General features: G+C 46.4%; 6 protein-coding genes across 6 annotated transcripts in view; 2 read left to right on the top strand and 4 right to left on the bottom strand.

Annotated features, from left to right (window-relative positions):
- Positions 1-1978: 1978 nt before the first annotated feature.
- Positions 1979-5137, top strand: C922_02971 (hypothetical protein; the record flags this gene model as incomplete). Its single annotated transcript, XM_008818569.1, has 1 exon — positions 1979-5137. One exon carries the CDS (start codon positions 1979-1981, stop codon positions 5135-5137), a length of 3159 nt encoding a protein of 1052 aa, XP_008816791.1.
- A 718-nt stretch (positions 5138-5855) lies between these two features.
- On the bottom strand, positions 5856-6776 carry C922_02970 (hypothetical protein; the record flags this gene model as incomplete). Its single annotated transcript, XM_008818568.1, has 1 exon — positions 5856-6776. The coding sequence occupies one exon, from the start codon at positions 6774-6776 to the stop codon at positions 5856-5858; it is 921 nt and encodes a 306-aa protein (XP_008816790.1).
- Positions 6777-7176: 400 nt separating this feature from the next.
- Positions 7177-14685, bottom strand: C922_02969 (hypothetical protein; the record flags this gene model as incomplete). Its single annotated transcript, XM_008818567.1, has 1 exon — positions 7177-14685. One exon carries the CDS (start codon positions 14683-14685, stop codon positions 7177-7179), a length of 7509 nt encoding a protein of 2502 aa, XP_008816789.1.
- A 1052-nt stretch (positions 14686-15737) lies between these two features.
- C922_02968 (hypothetical protein) lies at positions 15738-19544 on the bottom strand (the record flags this gene model as incomplete). Its single annotated transcript, XM_008818566.1, has 2 exons — positions 15738-17684; positions 17787-19544. The coding sequence occupies 2 exons, from the start codon at positions 19542-19544 to the stop codon at positions 15738-15740; spliced, it is 3705 nt and encodes a 1234-aa protein (XP_008816788.1).
- Positions 19545-20651: 1107 nt separating this feature from the next.
- Positions 20652-21294, top strand: C922_02967 (hypothetical protein; the record flags this gene model as incomplete). The annotated part of the gene is made up of 2 exons (XM_008818565.1): positions 20652-20892; positions 21086-21294. 2 exons carry the CDS (start codon positions 20652-20654, stop codon positions 21292-21294), a joined length of 450 nt encoding a protein of 149 aa, XP_008816787.1.
- Positions 21295-22055: 761 nt separating this feature from the next.
- The window catches only part of C922_02966 (hypothetical protein), a gene marked incomplete at both ends in the record, with an annotated part of 4014 nt that continues 1279 nt past the window's right edge, over positions 22056-24790 (bottom strand). Inside the window, 3 exons of the mRNA XM_008818564.1 lie at positions 22056-22219; positions 22410-22784; positions 22975-24760. Coding sequence (XP_008816786.1) covers positions 22056-22219; positions 22410-22784; positions 22975-24760 — 2325 coding nt within the window. The remainder of the gene's footprint in view (positions 22220-22409; positions 22785-22974; positions 24761-24790) is intronic.

Genomic DNA, 24790 nt, shown 5'->3' with positions numbered 1-24790 from the left:
TTATTTTTAATTTTTTTTTTTCCCCTTCTGTGGTACTGCCATTTCATTCCACATTGGCGCAACTTGTCTGTCCCCTTAGGGGATCATATTAAAAATACGACAAAAAAAGAAAAAAGACACTGTGTCGATTGAGCCAACTTGAGAGGGTTAAACAAAGAAGGGAAGAAAAACCTCTCAACCGTAGCATATATAACCCCCCCCTTTTCCTCCACTGTCGCATTTTTGTAATTCATTAAAAAATCAGATTACCAAAGATTTCAAAATTGCAAACATATTTGTTTAAAGAAAAGAAATAAAAAAAAAAATAAATAAAAACTGCAACAATGGCACACGAATTTTTTTTTTTTTTCTTTTTTTCTCCCCTATTCAATCGTTTTCCGGATATGTAGAAGCAGCACACCTACATGTGTATTGTGTCCAATATGTGTATTTGTGCCTGTGGATATGCGCAAGGGCAAAATGGAACAGGTGTCAGTCTATAAAATCTTACCCTTTGCGCCTTTCCCCCGATCTACTTATATCCGTATGAAAAATATCTTTCTTTCCATTTTAAACAATGTTTAGAAGACTTTACAATTATATTTTTTTTTTTCTTCATTTTTGTAAAATATAATCAAGATTTAATCTTCTAACTGAAAGATTTAAGCAAAGCGAAAATCAAAAAAGGGAGAAAAAAAAAAAACAAAAAAAACAATCCGTGTGCAGAAATCCGAAATATCTTTCGCCACATATTTTCGAGATTTCCAATTAATTTTTTTTTTTCTTTTCTTTTTTCTTGCAAGTGGTTTGTTCATCATCGTTTTTAGTGAATTACGCGACGTTTTGTGGTTCCAGGGGGGTTCTTTCCCTCTTCGCATCTCCCGTTGTCTGGGCGGTATTGGCGTAGGCACTACGGTTTCTTTTGGGAATCGCTCTTCTGGAGTGAACAACCCAACGTTTGACTAACCTCAGACATCCTGCCAGGATGTCGCCAAAACTGCCTTCCAAGTGAAGATGCTCATTTGGTGAGGCACTCCGTCCCATGGCACAGCTAACCAGGAGTGGCTACACCTCTACATTAAATTCCCACCCCTCGGTGGGAAATATCATATGAGGGAAGGCTCACTCTTTCATTTGTTCTGCCCCTCGCCCCTTCTCCTTGGTAATGATTAACCGGAGAGCAGCTTGGGGCCTCCCAAAATGGCGCCCTATCTGTAAACTAGGCGACACAAAAAAAGCATAAACGGATCTATACAAGTGCGTACATTCAAATATATATTTATACAAGGGGGTAGGGGGGGAACCCCCCTTGGGCTGCGGACATCTTGTGTTCAACGGGAAAAAAAAAGTGGCTCCTACGGCCAAGCAACGAATATTGCCCGGTCAACTACGCACCATGAAATGCGCTAATTAAAGTTCTTCATTTTGTAAAACCGGGGAGCGTGGCAAGGGGAAATCAGCAGCCAACGACTACGGGGGGGAGTTTTACAAATTGGCGCAGGCGTGAAAGGGCGGAAAAAAAAGCAAAAAATGACGGAAAAAAATAAGGCAAAAAAAGTCGGCAAAAGTGGGGCAAAAAAAAAATAACAAAACGGAAGGCGAAGCTAACGCGAAGGGGAAAAAAACACAAACGAACGACATACGCATGCGCATAGCGGTGTCAAAAGGGGGAGCTCTCTCTGCGCGGTCCCTGCTTCGTTCCTCCCGTTTCCTTTTTTTTTTTTTGAAGTCTGCTCGTTGCACCTGGGATATCCCTCCAAGGGGCGACTTAGTAGTCGAGAAAAGTGAGAATCCAATATCGGGTAGGTACCAATCTGCAGCGGCTACGCAGCGACGTTTACGCAGCAACTTGTAGAGGCGAGGCAACCCAGAAGCGGCAACGCGACGGGCGAACCAATCGACGAAGGACCTCCTCGAAGCACACACAGCGTCAAGTAGCCTGAACACCATATGATGAATACACCAACTCGTTTGCAGAAAGAAAACGAGAGGAGAAAAGATGCGGCCCCTGCCTGCGCTTGCGCCTGTGCTCGTTGCAGTGACGCTGACCCAGCTAGTGTGCCACTGCTTTGTAAACACCAAATATCAAATACAGCTAGACCACAGCATACCTAGTGACTTCCTCCACAACGACCGTTCGCATAAGTATACCAATGTGACCATCGGGAATGACTCCTTTTTGTGCCTCCTCGGAAAGTCAAGCAGGTCTGGCGATGCCAGAGAAGGGGGGACTACTTCTCCCTATAACGATGAGGAAGAAGAGGTAGCACTCTCGGGGTGTGATGATCTGGGGGTATTTAAAAAGGGAGGAGAAGCATCCGAGGGGATAAACAACTACGTGGAGGAAAAACTATATCGAAGCAATTACCTCTTGAAGCATTCTCAGGGGAAAGGAATATATTACGAATTACATACACAGAATGACCCCCCCTTGTTAGGCACATGGGAAGGGGGGGCACCCCAAATGGTTGGGAGTAAAATGGAAGCGGGAGAAACGACGGGCAAAGAGGGAGAAGAAGGAGAAACCACCAGCAAAGAAGGAGCAGGAAGGGACACCACACGCAGTAGCCACCGATACAGGGAGGCCAACCCAGCAATAAAGAAACACCACACAGGAAGGAGGGGGTCCCCCCAAAAGCACCGCTTTAACGAAATCAGCGTAGCTCAACGGAGGAATAGCGCACGCCGAGCCATACAGTGCAACTTCCAAAAGGTGTATGACTACATTTTCTACAAGCACAAATTCAATGTGTATCATAAAAACAGAACGTACCAAAACGTGAATGAACAAGTTTTACTAAAAAATCATATGATAAGGGGGAAAATGCTCACCATAAAAAATGTCTGCATTGATGCGTTTACACCGTCGAGTGAGAATGAACTGAAAATCTGCGTAAACAAATCCATTTCATTTGTTTCGAAAAGGTATGATCAGAAAAAAATCCAAAGTAAGAGCAGAAAACACACATGCATTTGTAGCTACCACAATGACAAAGATCTGCTCTTCGTTAACAACACCGTGGTTCAGTACTACAGCGATGGGATATATTTGTTCGAGGTCCTTTTCATATGTGGGAACAATAACTTACGAGTTAATAGCTTCGAAAAATTGCACCGACATTATTTCCCCTTAATTTTCCAGATATATGAACATGTTCAGGCGAATTTGACCCAAATGTACAAAATTATTCTAAACAAATGGTCAAACAAGCAGCCTTACTTTTTTAAAACCTTTTCCATGTACCGCTACAGTGATGGTTACTTCAGAGCGTTAAAGGAAAAGCTAAATAACATGTTGAATGCATTTTTTCCCAACGTAAAACAACTCTACCGTGTAACTCTAAGTGCCTACATGTTCTGTGATTACACCCATAGGGTAAACCCACCCAATCATTTCTTGCTAAAAGGACTAATGAACAAGTGCTTCCAGTTCAGTAAGCATGACGAATATATTTATGAAGTCTGCCTGCCCAACAGTGTTATCCGATATGAGAAGGACGAATACGATAGAGTAAAGTACCCCCTTACTTTGCTAGGATCTTCTGATCGCTCCACAAATGAAGGAAAACCTTTTTTCGAAAAAATGTATGATGCGTTTCCTGTGCTCAAAATGAATTATAGGCTTCGTAAAGATTCAGAGAATTATCTGAAGACAAATAAGGGGGCAATTACTCAATCGGCTGTTATATCCATTATGCGGGAGGAGGACATTGATCATGCGGCTGTCTTCTCCGGGGGGAATTTCCCCTCGCAGGGTTATCCCCCTTCATCCAACCAGCTCTCTACCTCATCCATTTTGGCGCCCGGCTCGGCGACTGTCCTTTCGCCGTCATCGGAGTACACTCAGAATGGTGGTAACAGTGGTAGTAGCCATCGTAGCGATGGTAGCAGTCGTAGCAGCCGCAGCAGCCGTAGCGGCGATGGACACGGCCAAAATGCCCACCCACTCCTAACTACCTTCAAAGCCACAATTACGCCCCTGAAAGAGGCAGTCACCCCCCCTCCCTACTTCTCCTTTGCCACGGACCGAATTCCATACATAAGCACATACATGATAGACAAGCCAGTGGAGATTTTAAAATACGGGAGCGAAAACTTCTACAAAGCTTTAGCGGTTGATTTGAGGGGAGGACGGTGCAGAGACTCTCTTGGCGATGTACACGATTACATAACGACCATTTACTTCGACTGCTCTTTGCATTACCAGAACCAGACGCAGACAAACATAATGAACATATTCCAGACCACGGAGTGCCACTACTACGTGCATGTGTCGTCTCCTGTCCTTTGCGCCCACCCGACCCTGCACACGTCCGTCAAATCGCAGAAAGAAGTCATACGGTGTTTCAGAAATGTGTTCGCAGCGAGCGCCCAGAGGGTGGGCCGCTCCAGAGGTAGAAGCGGAAGCAACAGTGACTCCGCTAGCTCTCGCGAGGGAGAACCCGCCCAAGACGATCCCTACCTCAGTGACGCAGACAAGTTCTACCTCCACCAGTTTCGGGAAAACAGAAAAAAAATGCTGAAGAAAAAAAACATGCACGCACTCGAATCCGTGCCCAGGAGTACCAAAATGGAGTTTGGCGTAAAATATGACTTCGGGTTAGGAAATTATATCCGAAAAAGAGTGTACAAAGGAACCCCCATTTTTCACATTGGCAACATTGTGAGGCATCGATACTGGAATTACGAAGCAGTGGTGGTCAGCTGGGACTACATATGCTACGCGCCAGCCGAGTGGAAATATCATTTCTTTCTCGAGTACCCAACCGAAGTTCAAAACTCGGTGCATTACCTCCTTCTGGTTAATAAAGACGGGAAAAAGGAAGGCGCAATTTTGCATGACCGTTCAGCTTACACGGATCATCCTAACAAACGTACAGAAACTTCACACAGGAGACAGGTTAAACACGCAACTGCTAATATGGCGTGGGAAAAAGTACGGCTCAACGTGAGCGAAGAACAACCATTCCATGATGACCACTTCAACTTCGCTTACGTTCCCGAGTCCAGTTTGGTGTATGGAGAAAATATGATTTACAGCGAACATTTGTCGAAATTTTTCGAACAGTACAATTCCTTTTTTCATTTTTACATTCCCAAAAAGGATCATATAATTTGGAAGCTTTTCCCGTATGACTTCTTCAACCTTATATTTTGACATGTTCGCCCGTCGCTCTATGACGATTTCACTCGTTTTTTTGCGGCATTTTTCTGTAGGACCCCCCACCGAATCGTGTTAAAAGAGTGACAATTTTTTTTTTTTTTTCTTCAGCGTTTTGCCTGAACTGTTCATGTTGTTTGCAGCTGCTAGCTAGCTAGAAAAAAAAAATCCTCTTTTTCGCCTGTTTGTTCAGGCAAAATGCTCGGTGTTTCGTACCCAGATCTGCACACTAGCGCAGACACACACAAACAGACCCCGAGTGTGGACTGCCCATTTAAGTCCCCCCTCCTTTCACGCAGTGTATATGTCCATAAATGTGTCACCTCCTCGTTGTACATTTTTCATTTCATTCTACGTTTCACTGGATGGATTAGCCATCCGGGAGGCTCCTCCTACCTCAGGAGAGTCTCTCCCTCCAGTTTGTGCCTTTCATTGGCTACTCAACTATGCTTTTTCGCGCATCCCCAAAACGCGTTTTATTTTTTCACGTTCAACTGCAAACCTGTTTGAAACATGTTTGCTTTGGATAAGGCGGACAGGGGAAGGGGGTGTTTGGGGGAGATTTTTCCCCTGGGATATACAATGTACGTGACAAGAGGCAACACACGTAGCGCGGCAAACCTGTGTGTGCCAAGGGGAATCCTATTCACCCCCAAAAGTGTAGCCCCTCGTTGCTTCCCCCCCACGGGGTATCCACCTAGTAAACACCACACTGCTAGACATCCTCCAACAAGCCCTTTAGCTTCTTTCCGTCATGTAATTCCTGCATTTTGTCTATGCCCCCGACGAATTTCCCATTTACGTACAACTGCGGGAAGGTGGGCCATTCAGAGTAAATTTTTAAAGATCTCCTCAACTGGTGATCATCCAAAATATTAACAGTCCTAATTTCTTTCACTTTGTTTAGCTTCAAAATGTGTATTGCCTGTTTGCTATATTTACAAAATGGGTTTAAAGCTGTCCCCTTCATGAATAGAACTATTTTGTGTTTTTTAATTATACTTTCGATGAAGTTAATTACTTCTTCTGTTAACTCTGCTTGTGTTTCGCTTTCACTGGGGGTGTCACTGCAGGGTTGGTCTTCGTCATTGCTCATTTGGGTGTGCTCTTCGTCACTGCATTGATCTGCCCTCTTCATTTCGACATGATTCCCCTGGTGGACATCTTCCCCGGATTGAAATTTGCTTCCCTTACCATTTTCACAGTTTGCTTTGCGTGGAAAAATTCGTCCTCCTGTTTCCTCAACGTTGCAATTGGTCCTTTCACACTCGGCAAGCTGGCGACTCCCATGGCCGTTGTACCTCCACAGGGGTTTCCATTTCTTTTTATCAATTTTTTCGCCACATATTTTGTCTACTCCCTTTATATTTCCCCTTAACTCAGTTTTTGTTTTCCCTTCATTCGAAGCTATTGCCGTATTTTTATGAGCCCACAATATTTTAATCCCCCACGGTGCTCTTTTGCTATTTATGTTTGTGCCTTCTAAATGGATCACTTTGCTTCTGTTTCGTAACTGTGCAGGCCTACCATTATCGTTGTGAAGACCCTCCATCGATTTTTCATTCGAGAACGCTTCGTACAGTGGGAAGGCGCCGAGCAGGCAAACCAAATGGGGCACCTTACTGTTCTTCTTCATCTTGTTTCCCTTAACATTTTGGGGAAGGCATTGATCGGGGGGAGGGGGAGGAGTTCCAAAGCGGTAGTCACAAACGTTCGCTTAGGTGTGCAACGTAAGCGTATATAGGCAAACCAAATCCGTGCTAGCCGCGCACATTGTTGCTACATGCACAGTTTTGCTACATACGTGCGTGCATTTTCTTTAATTATTTTTCCCCCGGTGTGGCACGCATGTGAAACGCAGAACGTTATTTGTACATGGTGACCCGCGCGTTAAGGAAATCGCCTTGCGGAATTCGCAAAACGTACGGTTTGTGGCACGACAACGGGGAAGTAAGAAAAAAAAAAAAAAAAAACAAAGGCAACAGGGGAGGTGTTTCTCTTCCGAATGGCAGACGCCGGCACGCCGCTTCCCTCCCTCATTCGCTGTCGTTGGCCCCTCCCTTTAGCAACAGTTCGAAAGTGGAGCGGTGGAGGACGGTCTGCGTGGCAACGAGGGAGTAGTTTGCCATCAGGTTGTATTTCTGCAAAATGGTCATGACCCTCTGGTGAGCAACATTTAAGTCGATTTTGTGCCTCACGAGAAATTTGACAAACGGCTCGTCATTTATGTACACCTCCTTTAAGTTTTTAATTGGCAGTACTGATGATATTTTAAACGTGAGCGTCACGCTTTCGTTGGCTCCCCCCATAATGTCTTTAACCTCCTGTTCGTACATTTTTTTCCTAAATGGGGAGGGCATATATCTCCATATTTTGTACTTTATGTTAATCGCTTTTTCTGTTGCAGGGGTGGGATGATTGTTCCCTCGCTTGACGTCATTACCGCCTCCCGTGGTGATAATTTTGTTCCCTCTGCTGGAAGTAGCCGAGTTACCACGTGTATAGGAGTCCTCACCATCCAGGTTAGGCATCACCCCTGTGTTGGTTTCTCCCTCGACGAGATAACGATCGTATACCGCTTCCTCCACGGGAACAGCCAGTTCAATCCATTTATTATGCAAAATGGAGATCCCTTTTTTCACACCCACGGAGGCAGCGAGGTCATTCACCCCCTCAGGTACAAACCCCATTTCAACGAATGGCATTGGTACACCCTCTCTGTTTGGAAACATCCAAAAGGTTAAATGCTCTCGGTAAGACAGAACCGAGTTAAACAGCAGAGAAGACAGCTCACATACATTCTTCTTATCCACTATTGTCTCAATGACGATGCGAAAAAAGGAAATAACGTTGGAGTGATTCATCTTGAGGAGCCATATTCTAGCATAGTCGTAAATTATATTCAGGGCTGAATTAATTTTTGTGTTTTCTTTCAGTACGTTTTGTTCCTCCAGAATGAATTTCCTCGTTCGGGTTTTCCCCTCCCCGTGGCTTTCGACCTGCCCTTCCCGTGTGGGCCCCCTTCCCCTACTGCGATAAAACCAGCAATCCTCCTCATCCACAGTCTCCCCAACATTTTCGAAATATATGCCAACTGAATGGGTCCAGTAGTGCATATCCCCTTTGTACATGTTTTCTTCTCCTGACGAGGCAGGACTTTTCACGTTCTTCATGCCTCCGATTAGCATCTTCTCTCCATTAAAGAAAAACAGATCTTCAACATCGTTTTGTGGTTCCCCTCGATTGGTGGGTGCTTTGTACGGGTTGATCCTCATAAGCACGTCATCCCCGTGATGGTCCCCCTGGTGCTCCCTAATGGTGTCATTTTTTCCCTCTTCCCCCAAAGGATCCCATCGTTTGGCCTCCTCGTACGGGGGGTCGTCCTTTTGGGGCTCCAAAATCCGCAGGGCGTATGCCTTCTGGATAAAATTCTCCCCCAACCATATTTTCTGAGGTTTATTTTTTAAAAAAATGTCATCATTGCTGTGGGAGTATGCGTTGATCATATGTTTCAATTTGTCTGTGTCTGTTTGGTTCATCTGAAAGGGGGTGCTCAGGTGGTTCGCTCTGTGTGTCCATTTTTTTGCTAGGCGATTGTCTTCTCCAGTTTCCCATTTCACGTTTTGTATTTTTTCCGATTTGGCTTCACTCAGGGGGTGGTGGTCCCCCCGGAAGTGATCTTTCGCGCTGTGCTGCCCATCTTCCTCCTGCCTCTTTACCTTTTTATGGTCACCTTGGTTGGCATAGTCGCCTTTGTCATAGTCCCCTATGCCATAGCCTCCTTTCCCATCGCCGCTGTTTCCGTCACCCGTGTCAGGCGAATCCCCCTGATTCCCCTCTTTGGGGTCACCCAAAAGGGCCGCATAACTTCTCTTGCACGTTTTCCCCTCGCCAAGGGACGCTGTGTCGACGTACAAATCTTTGGTGCTGTAAAGGAACCACACGAGGTGCACAACTATTTCGTCATCCTGGCGGTGACCATTTGTGTGACCCTCGGGGGGCGCGCCGCTGAGTCGGCTCTGCATGTTTGGGTTTGCGCTGACATTTCGGTTCACATTTGCGCTCACATTTGTGTTCTGTTTTCCGCCGGGTGGGCTGTCAACCCCGGGGAGCTTCTCCCCAGTTGGGGCGCCCCCCCCAAGAGCGGTCGGCGGAGCCCACCTCCTCCTAACCGCAGTTACATGCTGAAAAACGTCGCCTATCTGGGACCACGTTAGGGTAATATCCGAATGGTCAATTCTCAGCTGATCCAACAAGACAAGCCAACATTTTAGCGTCTTTAAAAACTCCATAAAAGGGTACAGGGTGGTGTGGAGAAAAAATGGAGGGAAGAAAAAAACCTCCCACAGGACAATCTGGTCTTTCATTCTGAACAAGTACTTTATGTTTAATATGAACAGGTCATATTCTTCGAAAATTTTGAGATCGTTCTCGATGGTGCCATCTCCATGTGAGACATGATCTGTTCCTTTGAAGGGGTACCTGCTCTCTCGTACTGCATTTACGTCATCACTATGGAGGTCTTCACCCGGAGTGGAAATCGTAGACTGCTTCACTCTCTTTAAATTTATAATGTCGCAAAAATGGGAAAAGAGAAATATGAATAGCTCTTCCTCATCCAGGTGATCAATTAGTATGCCGCGTTCCTGTTTGTTGGAGGGTTCTGCACTTTTGGCGACACCTCCTTCCACTGTGGTTGCGTCGTTTTTGTTTGGGTGGTCCCGTGGGCCGTTCTTCTTGGGTGGGTGGCCATGTTGACCTCCCGACTGATCGGAATGCTTCTCACCACACTGATTACCCTTCTCGTTTGCCAAATGAGGAGAGGACGCGCCCATCCCGGGAATATTCCTTGTAGGCACTTGTCGCGGCTGTATCGCCCCGCCTCTTTCCTCCTCATTCGCATTTTTTCCTTCAGTACCCCGTCGGGAAGAAGGTCCCCCTTGCCGCTTCCCCTTTTTGAAGAAATTCTTTATCGACACCTGCCTGCTTTGATGTCTTCCCAAATAACTGCCCCTGTAATGAGGGATGATGACAATTTTGGAGAAGTTCTCTGGGTGCAGAATCAAATAAAAGGACAGCACCCCCTTGTCATTACGAAAACATTTTAATGTCAACATAACAGTCAGGAGGTTCACATATTCAAAATCAACGTCTTGCAGGAGGTCTACGGGATGCAAAAAATTGATCTTTCTCAAATGGTCACTCGTCTTGTTAATTAGAGTATAAAAGTTATAGTGAAATTCAAAGGTCAACAGGAGAAATCTCAGCAGGCTGAAAATGCTTTTTTTTTTTTTCAAATACAAGAAGAGCTTCTTCTTTTCTCGAGAAAATAATTTATTAATACATTCAAAGGGGGAGTTAAAGATGATGTCGAAGAAGAGTAATTTTTCCAATGTGTCTTCTTCATCGCTCGTTTGTTTTATCTTGCGGTTTGTCGTGATGTTGTTTGTGTCTCCTTCACCGAACCGTTTTGAAAAGTGCTCTTTGTTTTGATCTCCACTTGTGGGACGCGATTCACCAGATGGGTTATCCAGCTGTCCAGACGTTATGTCGCCGCCACTTAGCACGTCGAACACGACAGAACATGCGATCTGTTTGTTAACCGCACAGTGATACTCAATAGTCATGTTTGCAAAATGACAACTGCGGATGGAAATATCGGGGGACATTATTTTTTCCAGATGGTACAGCTCCGGGAAGAAATTCAACACGGAGAATATTTTGCTCATGAGTGAAAAGAGGTGAAGAATGTTCGTTGAAGAGCAGTCATCCTTCAGCAGGAGATACATTTTTTTCATCCGCACCCAATCCTCCGCGGGCGCGTCTGCCCCTTCCCCTCCCAGAGGCTCTACCTTGACATTTACCGCCACGTTGGAGCACAAAAAGGAAACTTCTCTGCTTCTCTTCAAATGGAAGTCTTTTATCTTGAGGAGTCTTTTCTGCCGAAGGGGGACTTCAAAAAAAAAGGACCCATAGGTGTTTACCTTTATCAGGAGGGGGAATTCGCTTCTTCCGTGGCTGCTCAGAAATTCCCTCCTCAAGTAGTTCTCCGCGTCCAGCTCGCATTCCAGGTGAAGCAAGTAGTTGGTGATGTAGTCCGCTGGATATTTCTCCCTCGAGCGATCGTCTGGGTTGGCTCCGTTTGGGTCCGCTTCGTCTCGGTTGGCTTCATCTCGATTCGCTTCCTCTCGTCGCACGTCACCGCTCCCCCTGGGAGGCGCCCGCTTGGACTGGTTCCTACTCACGAAGTATTGAAGGTCGAGGAAGCACTTTTTACTCTCTTTTCTCAGTCGGGTATACACCTCGTCGGAGGAGAGCTTAAGTGTGGGTTTATTCCACAGACGTCTGTCCCCTCCCTGGACAGTTTCGTCAAGCTGAACGACACCTCCGCTCAATGCTCCACCGCCCGAAGGGGCTACACAAAAGCGACTGCAAAAAACGGGACAACGGGAATTCATCTGTAGCAGATTCCCCAACGTGGAAAATAAATTTGAAAATCGGTTCACCATATCTCGTACACCGTCCAGGTAATCTTCGAGATGATTTCCAATGGGGTAGCTCCTATGTATTAGTGGAATGGTAAAGAACTGTCTCTTCTTGCTCTTCCCTTGTCCGCTTCGTACTTTGTTTGTCCCAGAAGTTACTCCGTTACTTTCACCGATCACAATGTACGTTCTGTGTATGCAATCCTTTTCGATCAGCAGGATTAGCAACAGGGGGGTGTCCTCATATGTGTAGATGGTGAAATACAGCACTGAGAAGAAGTTCTGTCGGAAGGGGTGTTTGGATGTGGCTTCCTTTTTCCCCTCTTGGGGGGTCTCCTCATATCCACTGCCCCGCACCGGCAACCGAGGGGCACTGTCGCTAAAACTGGACTCGTCATGATTAATCCGTTCGAAGCGGCCAATGCGATTTTCCTCGCTGGGGTTGCTTCCTCCTAAGTGAGTACTCCCCTGTGGGTGAGACAAGCTGCCTGATTTGTCAACCTCCCCGTGGAGGAATTTCCAGAGAGCCGCCTCAAATGTTCCCCCCTTGGGGGCACCCCCCCCATGAGTGGGCCGCCCCTCGGCCCCGTCCATCTCCTCACTACACGGAAGATAAAAATAAAAATCGATAAAGGAAAAAAAGCTCTGGAGGAATTTGGTCAAAACGATGTTTGCTGAGTAGTTGTATTTCTTTAACAAATCATGAAGTTTCAATTTGTGAACGAAGAAATTGGGACAGAAGTCATCCCTTTCCAGCTCGTAATTGAAGATTCTTCCTGGATTTACCTGGAGAAACCTTTCTTGCAACTCGTTGTAGAGGTACACATATAGGGAGAACCGCTTCAGTAGATACACCACATATATGACGAGCTTAAGATCGTAGTGGAGACTGATCATGTCGATAAAAGTTTTGCTCTTCCAGTGGCACATGAAGGTAAACTTTTCGCTTTGCCTAGTTAGGAAGAGGTTGATTTTCTGTTCGTAGAAGGTGTATGTTAGAAGGCAGAAGTCTCCCTTTTTCTTCCTCATCAGCACTGTTTTGATGCGGTTCTGTAGGGGCGTCAAGGCTACTTTGGTGTCTCCCTCTGTGTTATTGTCACCTCTCTCCATGTTGTTCTCTTCCCCCACCCCGTTGTTCTTTTCCACCTCCCCGTCGTCTTCTCCTCCGCCTGGGGTGGTACCACCCGTTGGGCTGTTCACCCCCTCGTCCTCACAGCGCAGCTCCCCACGGATGTAACCCAAATCGAAGAAGTAATCTTGTATCAACTCATGCACCCCAATTGCGTTATTTTCGAAGGAACTCTCGCTGCTCCTGATGCGATCCATGCTGTCTACCCCCTGGAGTGGTTCCCCCCCGGATGAGCTAAATGCCTTCAAAATAGAGAACAAAAGACTCGTGACACATTTGGCGACCCGACTGAACCAATTCTCCAGGTGAATATGAGCCGGGTCAAACATGAAGAGTCTCTTCATCCTCCTCTGCAGTGCACCACAGTAGACAAACTCGTAGTAAGTTAAAATGTCATCCGTACGGATGTTTTCCTTCTTCCCCTTTTTAAAAAAACTAAATGGCCACAGAAATGCTTTTATGTTCCCATTTTCGTTGTTTAGGACAAATTTAAGGATCATTTTTTTTTTACCATACTGATCAAGTAGGGGGATTTTCTCGAACCAGTTATACATCCCTTTGCTGAGTTGGCACTCATACAAATGAATATCCAGATGAAGTGATGCATCCTTATCAGTCAGACTGTAGTTATAACAAGAGGGAGTCATCTCCACTGTGCCATTCGAAAAGCACTTATAAATAAGAAGTTTCTTCACCGTGTAGCTAAACGTATTATACTGATTTATACAGCCTTTAAAGAACTCCATAATTTGCACACTACAATAGAAGTGACTGATTTTGTAAATCTCGTAGAGTACGTCCGCCAGTGGTAGCGTCTCCTCTGCTTTGGTCCTTTTTTCCTGCTCTCTATGGTAGTGCTGCTCGATGGGATTCATTCGAGCATGGCGCATTTCGTCCGTGTGTATTTGTCTGTCACTGTGTTGGGAGCCTCCTTTTATCTTTAGTAAAAATTCATCGCTATGGGAACTATCCGTGTCGCTATCTTCAGGGGGGGAATCCCCCTGAGGGGCAGCGTCCACCACTCCAGGCAGCTTCGATTCTACCTCTCCACTTATCTTCTTCTCCCCCCTCACCATTTCGTTCATTTTCTGCACAACTCCATAGCTCACCAAACTGATGAGATTCAAGTTATGGGAAGAGTGCAAATTCATTTGGCGTAGGAAGAAGATGTCTGCCTTGACTATACTCCATGTAACAAAGTCGGTGATAAGAGAGACCTTCACTTCGCTAACCACATCTAACTCTATGAATCCGTCCGAAAATACAAAATTTACTTTATCCTTAGGTATCCTGGATGAATAATAATTGATCAGAAATTCATCAACAATTCGTTTTTTTAAGATATTTATTTGATTCGTATCTAAGTTGGGAATGAAAGAATCTGTTGGATTCGTTAAGATGCCCTTGAAAAGCAGAGGGAACCTCGTATACCTCCCTGTGGACAATAAATCCATAGCGCACAGAACATTGCCTTCGTTGATTTGCAGATCCATCATCTTTACTTTGCACAGATATAACTCATACTGGTACTTGCTCTTAAGTTCTCTATAATTTTCTCTATATTCTAAAATGAGCTTAATTATATCATTAATCTCTTTGTAGTTTCTCCTGAATGTATTTATCTCCAGGATTTTTAGGAAGCACTCCCTCATGTGTCGGCAGTACTGGATGAGGGCGCTTCTAAGGTAGTTACAATTGTCTCCGTTGTCGTTATCCACTCGGTCGCAAAAGAGACTCCAGTCGTTTATTGACCTGCGCACCACTTTCTTTAGCATCATTCCGTAGCTGATGCCTTTGTAGTCGTCGTAACCGTCGCAGTCGTCACTCTCGTCGTAGTTATCGGGCTTGTCTGCGATGAGGGAGTCCCTGCCGATGGGCCCGTCTGGCCTGTGTGGCCCGTCTGACCCGTCCTTACCATCCAGCGTCATCATTTGGGAGGAGAAGTCAGCGGATTAGTGCTCTGTGCAGAGGGTACACATAAGCGGGGGGAGTTCCGCATCGTTCTGCACATGGTCTGCCGCGTAGGCTACTTTGTACGTTGGTTCCCTTAGGATCCATTCGACGAAAGCCCGATTTAGCTTCGCACCACGGGTGTGCGGTCAGCGCGATGGCTCCGTTACGGCCTGGCTGCAACTCGGCTGCGATTCAGCTGCGACTTGGCTGCTCGCAAAGTGGGGCAACGCATGAGTCAATAGCACCACAACAGAAAAAAATTATCTTTTCAATTTTTTCGAGTCTCCAAACAAATTTGAAGTGACAAAAAAAAAGAAGTGCCCCCAAATGACAAATTTAAAAACTAGAGCGGGGGGCGTTCGCTCGGGGAAGCATATATACGTGTATAGGCAGACTCTAGTGTTGACAGGAATGTCATCATGCGTGGATACATTTTCTGTGCACGTACATGTGCAAGTGAGTGAATTTGAGAAGGCACTAGGGGATGGCCCCTTCTCTTTCCATTTGGGGAAAAAAAAAATTCCCTAACGTTCCTTGGAGTCGCTCTCGGGGGAGAAAAAAAAGATATGAAGCAGAGCCGCCATATGATGTAGCGACGTGGAATGGGCACTCGAGAAGCTAATTCCCCCCCTTCTGCGGGAAAACTCCTTTCTCGTACTTCTTTCAACCACACTTTATGTGTGACGACATATAAAGGAACGTACTCGTCCCCCTCCCCCGCGCTGGCCATGCAACAAAAAATGGTTACTCAGAGGGGAAGCGATGCCTCTTCTTTTTTTTTTTTTTTCTTCTCTTTCTTGTAACATGTGCGAATAACACCAAAAGGGAGTGCGCTAATATAGCTATTCTCGGAACGATCATTAAAATGGGATAATTCCAGTATGATAAGAGCATATGTGCTGTTCTTCCGATTATCGCTCATCCGTCCACTTTGGATATGCCAACAGGTTGTGAAGAGGTGTGAAGTGCTGCGGACAAGGGGCGCCAGGTGTGGACGTCCTCCAACACCTGCCCAATATTCCCCCCCCCTTCAAAGCAGCGCGTTTAACTTCTTCTTCATATTTTTTATAATCGTGTCGTCCTCATTATATATTCCAGTTTCGATGAGTCGCTTTATTTCGCTTTTTAAATTTTCGATCATATTCGCATTGTCGTTTGTCTTGTCCCTTTTTTTAAATCCGTCCATTTGGGGGGTCGGGGCGGAGTCCTTTGGAGGGGCCCGCCCGCGCTTCTCACTTAGAAGCTTGGCGTGGGGAGGTGCCTTCCTGAAGTGAGCGCCGACCCCTTTGGAGGGGATGTCTCCCCCTTTGGAGGGAATTGCCACCCCTTTGGAGGTGTTGCCCGCCACCCCCTTCCCCTTGAGAAGGCTTCTCTGGGGGGGTGGCTTCTTCCCCCTCGGGTGGCTAGCGAGACTTGCGTGCCTTCCCAGCCGGGGCTCCTTCCCTGGTAGGTTCCTACTCCGGGTTCGCGATGGGTCGGTGCGGATGGCGAGGGGCTCGTCGGGGAATTCGCCTGCGTATAGGTTTATGTACTGATTGGGGGACTGACCCGCTACGCGGTCTTCTATGCGGTTTTCTATGTGGTGTTCAATGCGGTCTTCTATCCGGTCTTCCATCCAGTCTGCTGACTGGCCTGCCAACCCGTCTGACGAGTCCCCCCGCCAGTGCCCGGGGGAGGCACGGTCCAACTCTTTCATCTCGGCCCGCAGAATCAGCCTGACCTCCTGGACGTCCCTCAAAATGGAGCGGACTTTTTCCTCTAGCAAGTCGTCATTCGTCAAATCGTAAATCTGTTCAATCTGTGGCATGAAATTAGCAACGAGCTGGATAATTCGATTTCTGTTTTTCCGCACAGTTTTTACGTAGCTACTGCTGTGTGTGGCTTGTCCCTCCGCCTCCTCTCCCCCTTTGTTTGTGTATCCCCCACAGCCACGCGACTGAATCGTTTGTCGGTGAAATAACTTAAGCCTTTTCAGTTGGTCCTTTAGCTCCTCAAAGTAGGCCTTGCTGATAATGGCATTATCCTTACTGTTGTATTTCCCCAGGATGGTTTTCATTTCTTCATTTTCTTTGCTTAATTTTTTCACCTTTGTAATAGCACTTTTGTAACAGGCTACGAGCTGATCATTTTCTTTTACGAGACTTTCTCCTAAATTGGCCTTCCTTAATTTCTGCTTAAAATGACTTAACGATTTTTCATAAGCGTATTTAATTTTTTTTAATTTTTTTTCCAACACATATATTTCGTCATTTAATTGTTTGTCTTTTAATTTGACAAGGTTTTCATTTTTTTTTACATTTATTTGTTCTTCTTTTACTTTTATTACAATTTCTTTTAATTCGTTTTTTTCCTTTTCGAGTTGATTTTTTCTTTCCCTTTCCATGGCTTCATATTTTTTTATGAGTTTCTTCATCACATTTTGTTCCCTCCTTTTTAGCATCTCCGTCATTCGTCTTTCCTCCTCTTCTTTCCACAGCTTGAATTCGTAGATATTGTTCGGGATGATGTCATGCTTTGGGGAACGCTTAACCAGATGATCGCCGCTCTCATCCGCTGTGAGCATTTCCTCCTGTGGGGACCCAATCTTTGCTCCAACTTCGGTGAACTCACCCCCTTGCCGTGCGCTCAGAAAGACGCGCACACTCAACTCGGACGTTAAGTATTTCTCTTTAAAAACGTTTAAATAAAGAGGCACGACGAAGTCAAACTGGTAGTATTCCCTCTGGGGAGGTGCTCCTCTCTCCTTCATCAGTGTGTTTTTTAACTCCTTGGACACATTTTTGAGGGGAAGTTCCCCCACTCCGATGTTAATTCCGCTGCCAATATCCTCGCTAGAGTCACCTTGGATGCCTTCTCCCTGAGTGTGCTCCTCGCGCAGAGACAGATGGAAGTGCACCACTTCGCCTTCGAGCTGGTCGCAGGGGTCTGCGCCCTTCCCCTGGAAGTCGTGGCTGACGTGGCAATTCTTCAGTTCGATCTGAGGGGGAAGGGGGGGGTAAAGTGGTGGTTACGCGTGACCAGGCGATGATTAGGAAGCAATTTCGTGGCATCTTCTGCTCTACGCTTAGGTGCTACCCACCTGTCGGCTCTCCTCGAAGGGGTAAAACGGAGACACGAAGCATCGCTCAAGCAGGCCTGACTCGATCTTCACGAAGAAGTCGCTCTGCCGGGTCTTCCTCTTCTCCGCGTAAATGTTGCTCAGCTCCAGGATGTGGCAGCGCTCCACGGAGAGGAATAAATTCCACTTGAGGAAGGTATCCTTGGGGGCCCCCAACTCCTTCCTGTTCACGCGAACTCGGTGGTCCCTACTGGGGGAGTTGCTCCTCCTCGGATGGGGCCATTTCCCATTCCTGTAACGGGGGTGAGCCGGTATGCTACTCCCGCTTGTGCCGCCCCCTCCACCGCTGTCGCTACTTCCAACACCGCAGCTACTTCTCCACTGCAGAGAATTGAAAAACCTCCCCTCGCCTTCTCCCCCACGAGGACGCAAACAAATAGACATGATCGTCGCCTGAAAGTTTAACGACGGGGCAGACCCACCGACGGTGCTCAATTGGCACGTCATCGTTTCCATGTCTTTGTAACGAATCCACAAGTCTCCACTTTTTTTATGAAGGGAGAAAAATGGCCCTTTCTTTTCGACCTCCATCCGGATTTTGTTAAAAATAATGCGTATGTCATTGAGGCGAAAGTAATCATAGAGCTCTTCCACTCGGTCTATTAGGATCAATGAGAAGTGGCATCCCATTGTAGAGTTGCCATCGGTAGGGGTGTGATAATCCCCATCACGGTGTTTGTCATTAATTCCATCGAGGGGTCCCCCCTCCGGTGAAACGAAACCAGACTCGTTTCGATTCGCCCCACTGGGGGTATCATCGTGGGCGTCCTTCGGTGAGAGACTTTGCAGCATGTCCCCCACGGTAACCTCTACACAATTGTGACGGAAGAAACTCTGCTCATATGCATCAAAGTTGATGTGCAGGTAGAATAAATGGGTCATGTGGAAGAGGTTCACTAAGTGCCAGTACTTCCGTGCGCGCTTGTCGAGGGGGCCACATGGGTAGCGGTCAGCATAGGGGGCGGCATAGCGGTCGTGACACACTTCGTCCTGCTCATAATCGCAGTCCCGTTTGTTGCTCCCCTCCAAGTCCCTCCGCCCCACCATGCACTCCTCAAACTTGACCGAAATGGAAAAAATAGAATCGCTGCTCACGTAAAAGTTACTAATATTCTCGTACTTCCTCTGAGGGATAAACTCGAAGTCACTTAGCAGATCTTTAAATAAGCACTTGAAATAAATCTGTCCGTTCTCAAATTGAATGTCGTCCTCTACTAGGTCTACGCTGTTGAGGAGGTGTATTTTGTTCGTCCCAGCGCTGGTGCGTCCGTTTGGTTTTCTCCTTTGGTCGCCCGGTAGTGGGTGGTGCTGCCCGTCTGCCTTTACCCCGTCTTGATTTACCCCGTCTGCGTTTACTCTATCTGGGTTTACTCCGCCTGCGTCTGCCCTTTCCTGGCCGTCACCATCACACTGCTCACCTATCTCATACTTCACTTTGCTAATTTGTATGTACAATTCCATGTGCTGAGAGAGAAATGTGGCGATCTCAGTTATTGTTCCATTGAGCAGACATTCGTATTCATTTTTTTTTCTCTTCTTTAATATTTGGTGAAACTTCTGGACAAAGTACTGCTTGGACTTGTTCACTGCCTCGATGTCATTCGCCTCCGCCAAATTGATAATGAAGTTGTGGCAGCAGCTGTTTTCATTTTTTTCGATACTCTTAAAGATGACGAACTTGAGGGTTACGTGGACGCAGACGATTTCTTCTGTATCCATTGAACTGCGCGCATTTGGAGGGATGCCTCAACTTTTGTCTTTGACCGTTGGGGGGGGAGGTTTACTAGGGATCTAATCACTTGGGGTCTACTCCGTCCGAAGGTGCTCAGTTTGGGCTACCGTTGTGCTACCGTTCTGCCGCTCCTCCCTCACAGCGCAACCAACGAGGCCGACTCACACACCCAGGCGCGGGGAAGCGGAAGAGACGCGGAAGAGCAGCAAATAGGGAAAGGGGCCGATGAACGCGCACAGGGGATCGTGCGCCAAGGTGTGCTCATTCGCAATGACGTCTGCGAATGTATGGGCGCGATGTTTTGCAGCCAAAGGCATATTTGCGAAGCCCCGGAGGGGGAGAAGCAGTCAGGTGGTGAAGCGGGGAAGCGGGACAGAAGCGAGGGAAAATGTGCAAAGAGGACCATAACAAGTAAAAAGAAGGTAAAAAAACGTGAAGAAAGCACCAGAGAGGCGACAAAACAATTACAAGCTGCGCCAAAGGGGAAACGAAAAATGCCCTGCGCTCGCTTTCATTTCTCGACGTTCGTGTAATATACGCCTATTTTACCCTTCAGCACACAAAAAAAAAAAAAAAAAAAATCCGCCTTTTTCCCGCCTCCTCTCAAATGCTGCGTTATGTTTTCAAATAGGAAAATGAAAAGAGGCCTCACCAAGCATGATGCCTTTTCCTCGCTCCTTAAGATTTTTTTGCATTTAAAGGGAAAGAACCAAACCACTGTGCGAAAAAGAAAGAATACATATAATCAAAGGGGCATTTTTCGCTAAATTGAACTGAGAACGACGAGAGGAACCATTGGACTCGCCGAACAGGGAGCGGAAGTGGCAAAAAAGAATAAAGAGAAAGGGATCGATCCCCTTGTATTTGCGGCACCAGAGGAGGGAAGCTTCCTTCTGTTTCGCTTCCGCTCATCCGTCCACCCACTGACACGTCGCTACTGACACATCGCTACTGACACATCGCTACTGACACATCGCTGCTCACACTTCGCCGCTTCCCCAAGCAGCAGACTTGTAGGGAAAAACGGAGGCATTGCCCAACACAGGAAGGCAGCCCAACTCCAGCTCCTTGATGTACTGCCCATTCCCGCAACGATGATGAGCGATATAGATGACCTGGACGAGATGAGTCATGATGACAGAACATACGAGGAGCAAAACCTGGACGCGTACGATAATTACGACGAAGAAAACGATATCGAAATGCTCAGTCAACACAAAGTGGGAAAGCTCATTTCTGAGAAGTACCTGTCCGAGTTTATAAACCAAGACGTTTTCTTCATTGGGGAGATTGTGGGCAGACAGGACAACTTACTTAGCCTTAAGTCGGTCAATGGTGAGGCTACAAGGGGGGGCAGCGGCAGTGGTGAGGGGAACAGGTGCAATTTTTAATGGGCCACTCTCCCTCCCTCCACAAGCAAAACCGAACTCTCTACTGCCGCTACAGTCGCTACCACCGCTGCAGCACCACGAATGCACGTCCATTTGGACAGAGGAACAGCCCTATTCCGACCCTTCTTACCACACAGGCAACTACGTCGACTGCGTCATCGGAGACAACCTCGTCAGCGCAGACGCCAAGTACGTAGGGATTAAAGGCACCGTGTCGGACGACTTAAAAATAGTTGAGACGAGGGGCATCATCCCTTTGGACGAAGTCAATTTTGAAGTGGTCAATGAGTATGTAGATATTTTCATGGAGAATGCCAACTCGGAAGTTTTTTTATCGTCTTATTGAGGGAGCAGAAGCTGATGGGGGGAGTTATGACGTGGAATTTTTCTCCGTCTGGTTTGTCCTCCCTGTGTAGGGATCGCAATACCATTGTCCCAGAGTTATCCCCATGAAATTGTTATACGCCCATTTTGTTTATCCACTCCACGGACCCCTTCTCCAGTTTTTTTTTTTTTTTTTAATTTAAATAATTTCGCATCCTTTCCACTACCAAATGGGCATAAACAGCATCATCAAATTAATTTGGTTAATTAACCATTCCTGCATGTCACTTCTTCAAGCTATCTCTTTTTTTTCCTTTTTTTTTTTGTTTAAAAATTCAACTACACATTATGCACACACAAAACAATTAAAGCGTACATTATGCAACTTAGAATTAATCCAATTTGAAAGCTCAGTGGGAGTTCCACGATGTGTGTGCTCCATTTATTTATGGACACATCGTTGAGGGCATAAACGGGGGCACACGATTGACAAAAAAAAGAAAAAAAAACGTCATTGGGGAAGGCAGGCATTGCAACGAATTTGTCGTACGGCCACATTAATGGCCAAATCCATGTCTTTCCCCAAGTGGCAAAAAACATAAAAGGAAAGAAATACGCAATAAAGGCGAGATGGTTGGTCTCAATTCTGCCCAGCCTGGGTTGCCTCTTAAAAAGGCAAATATTTATCTTCCGTTATGAGAGCTAGCCAAACTGCGCGAAAAAAAAAAAAAAAAAAAAAATTAAAACATGTGTGCTGAGGCAAGAGGAACTACCCACCAAGGGTCACACAAGCGGTTTCTTCCTCTTCGCTTCTAGCAGCTTCTGACCGCTTCTGACCGCTTCTCCATACGTACCGTGCGAGTAGTACACCGAGTCGATATTCCGGATGAGCGCCAGGAAGGGAAACTCCCGCCCCTGGGCGTTTATCCTGATTTGGTCCGGCGCAACTTCGTGGGAGGGGGAGCGGAGGTGTGCATGATGAGGTGTAGGGGTGGAAGAAATGGTTCAATACATTTGGGGGAATACATTCGGGTAAATACACTGGGGGAATACACTCGTGTGAATACACATCGGGGGCATACACATGGGGGTCTCCCCCTCACGAGGCTTGCACACAGGGGGCAACTGAATCCTTACGCAGGCGCAGGACAAACGCGTGTTTGAGCAGATTCTCCAGAAGGAAGAGAAAGGAGATGTGCGCAACTCCGCATCCGCGGCCCTTGGAGAGGACGTGCCCCCCACTGGACACGTAGCCAATTATCTTCCTGGAGGCCAAAATTATTTCATCGCCTTTGCGTTTTTCGCCACGGTTGGCGTCTGACTCCTCTGCTAAGTGATATATCTGCTCGTTTCTTTTTGCTAACCCAGGGGGCTGATTCCTCTTCATGACTTTGCTTTTGTATCTGCGGCTGATTGGCTCTTTGAGCTTCTCTGCCTTGTTGCGGTGTCTGCCCCTGTTGATCGTTCTCCGGTGCAGCAGCCACTCGGTCATTTTGGTCGTGTCCCCGTGTTCTACGTGGGGGTGGAAAAAAAAAGTAAAATAATAATAAAGTAAAAAAATAAAATAAGCAGTTAAAATATGCGTTCCACATTATGCTGTGCCAGACTGACTCTCCTCCCCACAGGTAGGAACTATCAAGTGGATGCACCCAAATGGGCACTTCCTTCCCTTGAGGTGTTTTACCTCCTCTGCGGAACTTACTCATGAAAAACTTCGCCAACTGCTCCACCGTGAGGGAACAAACAAGCGAGAGGCGCTCTGGTGTCCCCTCCCTGTACGCATGAACATACACAGAAATGAAGTAGGTTGAAAAGACGGCAAATTTCGCCTTAAACTCATCAATGAAGTTGTAAAAACCGTCCAGGGTGTCCAAGACACATAATCGTTTTAACGAAATGGATAAAAAGCGATGCAGGAAAGTCTTCAGCAAAAATTGATTGTACCAGTCAGAGGCCCTTATAATCTTTATGTGGCTGTTATACGGGTAAACGCACTGCCAAGAATAATTAAAGGGGTTGTTTATACCGAGGCAATAGTAACTAATTCTCTTCCTTAGTGGCTTTTTAAAATATTTATTTTTGGCTAGTTGTTCTCTGAAATTGTTGTATAAAATTCCACCATACGAATCGGGGAAATCTTTTGGATAACATAAGAAATCTGAACACTTGAGTATTTTTTCCCTTTCCTTTAAGCCGATGGCTATGGATCCATTACGTACCAGCAGCTGGAACAGCACTGAACTTTTTTTCTTTGCTGGGCAGAGAATAAAATACCTTTGATTATTGTTACACGTTTGGTTGATGACCAGGATGGGAATCTTAATGTACTTTTTACAATTTTGCGAGATGGTAAGTTTGTTTTTTTTTAGTTCCGTGTAAATTGCACTTGCCTCCTGGCCTTTCGTTTTTTTTGTTTGTTCTGCATTTTTTTTTTCGTTCTCCGATTTGTGTAAGAAATCTTCAATGTATTTTTGTATTTCGTTTTCGTCGTGGGTGGGGCTTTGGCCGGGGAATTGTCCATGTGGTGGACGCGTCTGCAGTGGCTGCTCCTGTGCTTGTCCTTGTCCCTGCTGTGGCTGCTCTTGTTGTTGTCCTTGTCCCGGCTGTGCCTGCCAGCGCCTTTTCCTGTTTCTACTCGCCCGGGGGGAGGGGGCGTCCCCGTCCAACCGGTACATGTCCCCCAGCGCAACGCCCGAGCTTCGCTTCTCCCGAAGGACATCATAACTCTGAATGTTTTTATTTTTTTGGAGCATTTTCAATATGCACGTTTTCACCTTCTTCTTTTTTTTGCTCCGGACATGCTCGTACTTGTTCACTTTTATATTTTTTATCACGTTCTGTTTGATTCTCTCATTCATCAGGATGTTATTGTCGTACGGGCTGAAGCTGCTCGCTTTTAATGTCGCGGTTCCGTTTTTTTTTCTTAAATAGTCGAGCGCGTTTTCGGCCAGGTCGATGTCGTTGTCGTTTGGGCTTGGCCTTCGAACAAGGGGCTCGCGGGCCTTGCCATTTGGGGCACCGCTCACGTGGAAGCCCCTCTCAATGGTGCCTTTCTCATTGGCACACTCTTCGTTCCTCTGTCCGTTTTGCCCCTCCCCCCATTTCTGCGCCTCACAGTCACTAATCTTATAGTTCAGCAGAAACGGGCCGATCGTCTTTGGCAGCAGGGCGTACAGGGGAATGACAAAGTCGTAGGGCAGCGTCACATTCTCATAGTCGAAGCGGTAAAGGTCTCCCTCGTCCTGCACAGTGTACTTGCTTTTTATTTTTAAAATATTCAACAATAAGGGGAGGCTCTTTGGTCCAATTAACTCGTACATGCAAATATTTTTCACGTGTCTTATTTTGACTGCTCCGTTAATGTTTTGAAGAATCTGCATAACCTGTTGTAAGCACAGAGGGTGCACGAATATCCACAGGTCTCTTTCGCGATCCTCCTGTTTGTTGTTTCCATTCTGTTTGTCTTCCGCGAGGGTTTCACTTTTCTCCTCGGCGGTCCTTACGTAGTTTAATTTAAT

Source organism: Plasmodium inui (assembly GCF_000524495.1).
Source record: "Plasmodium inui San Antonio 1 unplaced genomic scaffold supercont1.11, whole genome shotgun sequence".
Classification (NCBI taxonomy): domain Eukaryota; phylum Apicomplexa; class Aconoidasida; order Haemosporida; family Plasmodiidae; genus Plasmodium; species Plasmodium inui.
This window is presented reverse-complemented; position numbering and strand designations above follow the sequence as displayed.